The sequence below is a fragment of the Falco biarmicus genome, chromosome 4 (genome assembly GCF_023638135.1).
Source record: "Falco biarmicus isolate bFalBia1 chromosome 4, bFalBia1.pri, whole genome shotgun sequence".
Taxonomy (NCBI): domain Eukaryota; kingdom Metazoa; phylum Chordata; class Aves; order Falconiformes; family Falconidae; genus Falco; species Falco biarmicus.
The window spans coordinates 30,877,888-30,887,999 of NC_079291.1; the positions used below are offsets into that span (position 1 = coordinate 30,877,888).

Consider the following 10,112-nt stretch of genomic DNA (forward strand, 5'->3'; position numbering starts at 1 on the left):
AGCCCTGGAGGATTGTCATGGGCTGGTACTCAGGTTGCTTTCTGCTGAGTCCTACTTCTTGACATTTGCCTTGTCTTCATACTAAAGTAGTAGCAGAAAAAAGCATCAATGTACTTAGCCAAGAGCTAGTCTTGATTACCCACTGTCTTTTTTAACTTTCACACTCAGCTGACCTGTGCAATGTAGGCGCATAATAATGCATGTTAGGTTTTTCTCCTTATGAAATAAAATGCTCTATGTCAGTAATTCACACAGGTAAATTCCTATACAAAGAAGAGGCAAAGTTTAGATAATGATCTTTCCCACAAATTAGTTTTTCACCATATTTTTCTTTTGTAGATTTATATATATATATGCAAAGAAATTGGATGAAGGTAAACTCTAAAAAGATATGTTATAGGAGAATAAGGTAGAGTGAGCAGCATCCTCACAGATCACCTGCCTTTGCCTCTGGACAAAAAAAAAGAGATACTGCTTTTATAAAAAATACTTCCTCATGGTACATACAACAAGCCAGTGGTCAGAAAGAACCTGAAATAGTGTGTCCCATTCTACTTAAGATATGTTAACCCTGCAACCTAGTTAGGAGAGGTTTTAAATAGGAAGGGTTATCAGTTTGATCATGAAATTAATTTTGAACATTACTGGTGGAGAAGGTGGTAGTTCTTTGGATGGAGTAGAGGGAGATAAACTGAGTGCTCCCAAAGACGTTTTGCAACTGGAATGAAATACTCCTGTCACTGATCCCCTCTGAAATATAATGTCTATTCCAACCCTGTCTAAACGTGGGAGGTAGAACAGAGAATCTATCACCTAAGCAGTACCCAAGCCTCAACTGACTTCTATGTAACAAAAAACTAGAACTCACTCCTACACCTTCCTGGGTGCCAAAAGCTCCAGCTGTCCTTTGTGCACCTGCCAAAACCTCCCCTTTTTCTCAACAGCTGCTGCAAAGTGCTTGCGCAAAGTTCTGTAACGTAACACGGAGCAGATTGCTTTGGATCGGTGAGCAGGTGACTTAAGCAATTTTAATCAGAAGCTTCTGGTACCACTCATTGATTTCCAATGAAAAGTTAATTTTCTCCAGTTGATGTATTTTGGTACTATTTTATAATAACTATGAAGGCATTTAATACTCAGATTTATTTAAACTGATTTTAAGCTCAAAATTTTAAGAATTTTAAGAGGTGGTTGGATTTCAATAGAATTTTGGCTCCTTTAAATTATATAAGGAAGAAAATTAAGTTTAATTGAATAAAACTACCTTAACTTACTCTCTTATGCATCCAGCATACTTGAAATCCAGATGAACTATTTAAAATCTCATGTTATCTTTAGTTACTGAAGTAAAATGATAACTCTGACTACCATTTCTGTAAATATTTTAAACTAATAGATTTGATTCTTCTAACGCTTATATTCACTCATAGTACAGAATAGGAAAAAAAACTTTTCTCTTTTACATTCCTATTTGCTTTTATAAGTTTTATGAGTAAACTACCATGAAAATGCTACCTCTATATATGCAGAAAGGTAAGTTTCAGCTTTATATTACCAGTGATTTCTGTAAAGTTCAGGAGTTTGACTTTATTTAAAACTTGGCAGCATAAGTGTACTATGTAAAAATAATGGGAACATTTTCAGAGCCAAAGAAAGTTGAAAAATAAACTTTTCTTTTTTTTTTTTTTTAATTTTGACAAGTTGGGGTTATTTTTTGTTATCCATATGTTTGTCTGCACTAGAGGAAAATTGACAGATTAGAAAAAATTAATAATAAAAGAAAATGGACAATGACTGACCAGGGGAAGAATGCTTGAAAGGCTTAGTGGTTTGGTCTTCCTGACACATCATTTAGTTACAATAAAACATGGAACTTGGGATATTGACTTCAGACACATATGTAGAAATAGGCATCCCTTAGAGCAAAATAACAGCTTCAGCTAGCACAGTGCTCTTGTTTCTAATTTTTAAGATTTGTGAGATATCAGGCCTCAAATTTTAATCTTGTTTGGCATTTATGCCATTAAAACCTGGAATAGAAAACCTAATTTTAGGAAATAATCTTTCATTTCTGGAAATAGATTTTTTAAAAAGAAATGTCTTTTTTCTTAAAAGAAGAGAGACAACAGACAATGCAACTAAGGTGGTTTGAATTCAGTCATGCTTAATTTTTCAGACAAGATGTCTTTATTAAGAAATACTCATTAATTACAGAAGGTATCTGTTTAGCTTTTCTCTGTAAGTACAGAATGCTAATATCCCACGTCAAAAGGAACTCTGCATTCCTCAGAGCATGGTAGAAGTCAATTATTCTTAAAGTTAGTATGGCTGAAGTGCACTGATGAAGAAGGAGTATTAAATCAGAAGGTTAGGTGATATGCTCATTCAGAACCAAAATGGTGTGTTGATGTCCACATCATGAAGATCTATTAAAGATACACAGGCAAGACAGCATATAATGTGGTCCTCAAGTCTACTAAGCACACACATATATATATATATATAAAATTAGTATAATGATTACTTTAGTAACGTAAACTAACAGTGTCAACCTCCTTGTTTGGAATCTTCTTCCATGATTCCTACAGCATAGATCTTTAAATAAATTGGTCACAGCAAAAACATCCTACATCAGGAGATGCACAATGTGAAATCATTTACTCGTATCTTAAGTAACAGTCTAATCATCAGATGTGGAGATGCAGATGCTAAACGACTTGTTGACTAAGGGAAAAGAAACTGTGCTTTCGTGCCAGTGAGCAGATGTGCTCAATAGACTGGCTTGTAAGTGCTGATTTAGAAACAGCTGTTCATGCTACCATCATCTTTAATATAGTTCGTTTCCCTCCACTTCCTTTGTTTTCTGTACATACATATGCTTGCTCTATATAGTTAAGTTGTGCTAGTCAGAGGGTGGAGAAGGGGGAGTGCATTTTCATAAATAATAGACAATCAGGTCCTGATTCTGGGAGGTGGTGAGCACTCTCAGCTCCTGCTAGAGCTAACTTAGGCATTAAAAACAGCATTAAAATGTTTGTAAAACCTATGGTATCACGTTTGTCATAGTAGATCTTTAAACTACTTCAAAAGGATATTGTTTATGCAGAAGTTGTAAATGTCACAAGCTAGTTCTTTCACTACAAAAACGTTCAAGATTTTTTCAAGTTCACTTCGGTAAGGGCTTTTTCTCTCTCCTTTACCTTTATGTTTTAATTTTTTCTTTATTTTTCTTTCAGTCGTTCTCTTCTTTCTCTCTGTTGATTTTTCTCCCTTTCTTTTGTTCTCTTTCCTCTTTTTTCCTCCTCTCCTCTTTTTCTTTCTTGGGGTGTTTTGTTCTGATGCATGTTCTGTGCAACACCTGTAGGTTTCAAATAAGTTGTGTGTTTGAAAAGCACAGTTTTCCATGAATCCAGATAAACTGATACTCTAAAGTACTTTGCACAAAGTTTCCTTCACTTCCTTCGTAGTACTAAAATATAGATGGATCACGTATCAGTAACAACTATACCCTCCATAGTTGACTCTTCAACTCCAAAGGAAGTTCAGAATTCCAATATCTGAATTTGATCTCTAGAGGAAATAACAAGTGAAGTACCTGTCTCATATTATTAGCACATGAGCATTAAAGTCTTCATCTAAAGTTCACTGAACCCTATGGAAAAACTCACACTGACGTTAGTGTACTTTGGATCAGGTCAAAAATGGATTTCAATACTTTATAATGGAGGACATAAAGAAATACATAGAAGAAATACCTAACGTATTGCCTCATAAAACAGTCCTGCTGTACGTTAATGCAGGAAAGGACATCGTAATAAACTCATAACATTTTCAATGATAAATTTCACTATAATTGTTTTCTAGCTTTTGAAAATAATCTTTGGCATACCAAGTAATTTCTTATTTGATGTTCTTTAAGTAAATCAGATACAGATCATTTGAAGTCATTAATAAAAAAGCCGAGAGCATTGGGGTGCATTTTTTACCTTTTTTTCCCCCTTCTTTCTTTTTAAAATTACTACCATTTTCTTCCTCCTACACTCAAGGGGGGGCATGCAAAGGTAGCTGGAGCCCTTTCAGCCCTACTTTACTTAAATGCCATGTTTCCCAGACAGTGGGTCATGTGCAGACATAGTCGCATGCTGGTTCCTCTGAGGAATTTATAAATGTATCTTGCGCTTATTCTTAAAAAGAGAAATCATTGTCCTTTAATTGATTTTTATCTGTTAATGTAAAGATGCTGAGCTAGACTCATCCCTGCTGGAGGCATTCTAGGGCATGGCTGGATGAGCTAGTCTGAGGGTGGGTGATCTCAATGAGGAGGTATTCCCCAGCCTGTCCTCAGCCACTCATTACCTGGAAGCCGGTGCCAATCTTTCAGTTCTCCTGGGCGTAAGGCTCAAGGAGAGAGACTGCTCTCAACTGTGGTTTCGTGAAGCAAACTGAATTATAAAAAGCAGCAGCAACAAAATATTGGGGAAAAAACCCAACACCAAACCAAAACAACAAAACCAAAAAAGATTAATCTACTAAATTGGAGTAGAAAACAGTCAAAAAATGTCAGTCCAGTATATGTGAGAGTTTAGCTCTGTCTGTGAGAGGAGAACAGAAATGAGCACCTGCATCAGGAGTCAGGCAGTAATCATCGGGCTCACCTCTGTCCCCCGCGAACAGTTCCTGACGATGACTCTAGCAGTATTAGCTTCAGTTTCTCAAGAATCCAAAAGTGAAATGGATGCATCCAGTAGGTGGCTTGCCTGGATCTCTCCTGTTCCATTAGTTAAAGTAGGTTGAATCCAGGCTATGCTGTGAAATTTTTGCTTCAAATGCACTACTGCCATTTTTCTTGAAACCACTTTTTATATACGTTATTATTTTGTTTTAGGCTTTCAATGCTGTGACTTATTCTGTGAATGTTCCAAGACATGAAAATACCCAGAGAATTGCTTGGTTCTTTTAAACACCACTTCAGTCCTGTTAGTTATTTCTTACTGAATAAAATTCTCTTGGCCCTTATTTCAGAAGAAGAGTGATAATATTCTGTGGTAGTGGGTTGAATCCAAAGTGTATTATTTTTGATGTTTAGATTATTACTGCAGTTGCATCTATTGCACTGTTTGGCAACAGTAGAGCAGTGCCATTTGCGAAAGAAACTTCATTGTCTTAAAACCCCAAAATAAACAAAATGAATCTTAATTTCCCTGAGAAAGCTGCCCATGCTGTACTAATGCTGTACCCTTTTGAATACAGTTTCCACAGACACCTCTGATACGTGACCTGAGTATGATAATTGCCAACATCACAGCAGCCAGTAATAAATACCTTCCCCTTTACACTCATTTCACTTTACAAGCCAGATTCTTTGGCTCTGATGAGTTGACTAAAGGAAAGGATGTGTTGTTCTTTGAGGCTCTTAACTAACCTGGAATCATTTTTCTCTGTTCCCAAGTGATTGGCTTTAACAGCTCACATTGGCTTTAACAGCAATTTAGAATAAAAAAAAATAATATAACTCTCTTCCTTCCCACAAACATACCTATGGATAGTGATGTTAACTATCAGTTCAATTGCAGTAAAATTTTAATCTAAAATTCAAAGTGATAGTAAAGGTTTAAAAACTGCAATGTTTCCTGGATGTGTAAGACAGATTCAGCAAAACAGCATTTTTGTGGCTCTATTACTCATGTTGTACAATATGTCCTGCTGTGCCTGTTCCTTGCTGTTTCTTTTAAAACTCTGAAACACATTCTGCTAAACGCAGCAGAGGATACACCAACATTGCAAGCTTTCTTGCTTTCTTTCCAAGTGAAAAGTTGCAGACATTGTTTATTTTTCTGTGGAACCTTCATGTGAAGAGCTGCACAGACGCAAACACATGAGATTTTTTAGCAACATTAACTCTAAATGGAGCAAACCCAACCATCTTCTATTCATACTGTTTTCAGTGACAGTATTTTAAGTTCATTTGAAATCAGCCTTTAATCCTGTCTAATATATTTGACAGATGCTATGCACATCTTTTTTTTTTTTTTTTCTTTTCTTTTGGCTGTTGAAAAAAAGTCCTTGCGGTTTGCAGTGCTGGTACTTTAGAACTGTGCAAATAATTTATGTTTACTTCCCCCCTATATATTTCTATACAGAGATGGGGAGGAGGGGAAATGAGTTTCAGCTGGTGTAAAATCTAGGGGTTTCATGTGATTTAAATACAGATAGATTTTTGATTTGTCATGCTATGAATTTCTTTTCCATTCTTATCTAAATGCTAAATGTAGCAGAATCGAGGATCAGTCAACTAGAATAATTTAAATACACGTGAAATAGACAGGGGAAGTTGTAAGTTTTGGTGGTAACAAACGCTCTGTCAGGTACTTCAGCAAGTAACACCGAAAAAAAAAAAAAAAAAAGCTTTTAAAGTGCTCCACCTGAAACTCACCACGAGTTTACAGAAACAGGCAGAAGGCAATGCAAACTTTTCATTGCAAGTTCCTTTCCAAAGCAACTACCCTCTTTTGAAGGGTAATTAAAAGCACTGTAAGCCCAAGGGACAGCAGTATGGGTCCCTGCAACCAGATGGGATTCTGTCAAATGAAATGTAGGTTCTCCTGCGCAGTCCCTTGATGGGAACCATTTTGCCTCTGTTTCTTTGCCTGTGAAATGGCATTAATACATTTTTCAAGAGTATGTGAACTTGTCAGTGTTTTCTAAAGGGCTCCGAGGTCTTCCTGTGGAGCTATCTATTGCAGATAGCCCGGCTGCCGCCTTGCAGTAAACTCCTTACCCCCCTTTGCAGTCGTTACCCGCACATCCCCAGGGTTCACATCCTATCCAAAATGGGATTTCCTGGTCTTCAGGGAAGGCTTGCTAAGCTGTTTACCATACAGACCGAAAGGCACATAAAAAAGCTAAGAAAAGAAAAAAAACCCCAAGTGCTGTGTTACAGCTAGAAAGATCATTATTACCTTCAATGACCCCATCTTTCTTTCCTTGTTTTGTGTTTCTTCTGTGAAGGTAAAAGTTTGGTTCCAGAACAGACGAATGAAGTGGAAGCGGGTAAAAGGGGGCCAGCAAGGGGCAGCGGCCCGGGAGAAGGAACTGGTGAATGTGAAAAAGGGCACGCTGCTCCCCTCCGAGCTCTCTGGCATCAGCGCAGCTGGTCTCCAGCACACAGGGGACTCACTAGCGAACGACGACAGCCACGACAGCGATCACAGCTCTGAGCACGCACACTTATGATACACAGAGAGTGTCCCAGCTCCGTTCTCAGGAAAGATGCTTTGCTGGCAAGCTTTACACAGGCATCGTTTACGTATGCAAGTGACTCTGGCAGTGATTTTTAAAGTTGTTAAGGAAAATTCAGGCTTATTGTGTCTGCTTTTCTTGATTTTTAGATGGTTTACAGTAAGTGCCATGTCTTAAAGGTGCCTCAAGAGTGGAGAAGTGGAAGACAAACTTACTTTGAACATTCCAGTTTTGTTTGTCATGTTTATGACAGCGGGCAGGTATTTTTGCTTTAGCTTGCACTGAAAATTACATTGCTCTCAACAGACGTTATATTCTGAAAACCACAGTGCCACAAAATCACTATCTAGTGGATAAGAAATGTATTTTAACTCTGTATATATTTACCTTACAGCATTTTCCTGTCTTCACTAATTTTAGCAATGCATTCATATTAGCTGATGGCAATAGTCACTCATGACAAATGGCTTTTTGTCTCTTTATTTTTGTTTTGTTTTTCAAAAGACATACAATACATGCAGATACTTTTGTTCAAGTAGAGAACACCACAATAGTGTCTGCTAGGACACGTCCTTGTATGACAGACAAAACAAACCTTATGTTGCATTTACTATCAACTGCTGCTAATAGGGTATTATTAAACTTACCTAGCTCCTCAATTCTTCTTATCTTATAACTGCAAAAAATGATTTTTAGGATCATAAGGATTGTCCAGTAACCTGCCAAAAAATGTCGTGTTCCACTCATGCTCGGTGGAAATGTCCCAAAGGATTTTTCATTTCTACTTTGTCATAATTGAGTACATTGATAAATACTGACACTCTGCAGAAATGTTGTCGCTTCATCATCAGTTTAAAAAAAACAGCAGATAAGCTGAAAGTTATTATCAACTGCTTATGTTGATAGCAATCGAAATATGAAGGTAACTCAGTATTGTGTCCCATGTGTAAAATCAAGACACATTTTCTGTTTTAAGCTTTTGTGTACATACAGGCAAATACCAAACCCCAAACTTTAATGCAAACCATTGATTGTACTTTGTAAAGAAATATGTTTAATAAATAATCCTTTTTAAATACTTCTGGTCTCTCTACAGTGATTTCATTGGATACTTAAAGGGGTTTTTTTGTAAAATGCCTAAGCAGCTCTGCCTTTTTTGGATCTTTCGGAACTTAGTCTGCCTGTGGACAACACAAAACTATATTTTCAAATTTAAGCTTTTAATCTTGGATAAACCTTTTACCTTGATCCGTTTGGGAAACTCTTTCCTTTAGCAGGAAAAAGGCATCTAGCAGCTAATGATATATTCAGCCAAAACCAACAAAAGTCTGTTCAACCATTTTTCCAGGTTTAGAGCAAATATAAAGGGTTATTTTGTTGAACCTTGTTGAAATGGATGAAAAGGAATAAATATGAGGAAGGGATGCATACTTACATTATCATGCCTTTGTTCAATAAAGCTGTTCAGCAGAAAAACCCCCAAAATATCTCAAACAAAAAAATAATCAGAGATTAATTGGACTGGGTAGTGTGATAGAAGAAGCTGAGGAAGAAACGTGCATAATGTAGTAAATGCTTGTGAGCATTCGCTGAAGCTCCGCTATGTAGAGCAGTAGGGCACCATAAAAATTAAATGCGATCAAGAACTCTGTGTCTGTGTTCCAAATACTTTCCACTGTAGGTTTGATCTTTCTTGCACATTAATTGTTGTCATGATCATTTTAGTTTAAAATATCCATGCAATGGGATCCAGTGGAATCCAAGCATTTCTTTAAAGACTTCAGAGCATTTTATTGATTCCAGCAGTTAAGGGGTTTTACATTTGTTTCTCAGTTCTTTCTCAAATGTCTTTGTCCTACAAAACTGCTGAGAATGGGAGTAGGATAGAGAAGTAAGAATACCTGATATTTTTAATTTCGTGGCTGGAAAGGAAAAGTTTTTTGGGGTTGTGGTGGTGATTATCAAAACAAGAGAAAAAAACCCCAGTGATTCTGACTAAAGCTTTTTATTCTTGGCTGTTTTTTTCTCCCTCTTAAATGAAACTGAGCTGAATTTTGAAATGAAAAATTAGAATGAAAAGTTGAAAAAAAGCATCTTGACTTTTCAAAGAACATTTTTTAACAAGAGATTTAGTCAAATATTATGTGTTTTGATTGCTAGTAAAGAGGGGAGAGAAGATTATTGTCTTTCAAATACTCTTTGCAAAAAACGCCTTTTCAGGTTTGCAAAACCATTTGTTGCTGTCTTTCATAAAAAGTTTCAGACTGAATCTTGGGATCAGCCAAGTTTGAACTGACATCTTACAAAAGAAAATAGGAAGTGCTTTACTTTACCTGAAATGCACCAGCAAAGTGCTCCTAGCCCAAGGCATTCTGAGAGGTGTATTATTCTGTTAGCAGCACTGTGATTTGACTGGGATATTTAGAGTGGGGGAACAGCCAGTATGTGTGATGATGGCAATCTGTGAGCCATAACAATCTCATTACCCAGGAAGATTTTTTTTCCTATTGAGAAAGATAATAGTCTTTTTCCATTTTCCTAGTTTTAACTGAATGTCTTGAGACTTAAAGCATAGGTTGAAGAGAGAGAAATATCTGCAAATGAATTTACAGCGCTAGGAGACTTTTTTGTTTAGATAATTGAATAAGCCTTCAAACAAAGGACCAAATTATGTAACTTTATATTACAGGGTAAAAAAGATGACTAACAATTGATCACCTCCCATGCTTTAAGAGCAGCTCAGACTTTGAATTTGGCTGTAAGGTGCTAAGATTACTTGAAGACCTCTTGTGGCTTTAAACAATTGTGTTGTGGGTACACCACTGGTAAGTGCAATATGGTGCAGAGATTCCCCACTGGCAGAAGTGGAAGCT

The 10,112-nt window shown here is 36.7% G+C and overlaps 1 protein-coding gene across 1 annotated transcript in view; it reads left to right on the forward strand.

Annotated features, from left to right (window-relative positions):
• Positions 1-9,754, forward strand: part of MEOX2 (mesenchyme homeobox 2) — a 55,696-nt gene extending 45,942 nt beyond the window's left edge. Inside the window, exon 3 of the mRNA XM_056338162.1 lies at positions 7,009-9,754. Within this exon, the coding sequence (XP_056194137.1) occupies positions 7,009-7,233 (225 nt within the window). The 3' untranslated portion in view covers positions 7,234-9,754. The remainder of the gene's footprint in view (positions 1-7,008) is intronic.
• The last annotated feature ends 358 nt before the right edge of the window (positions 9,755-10,112 follow it).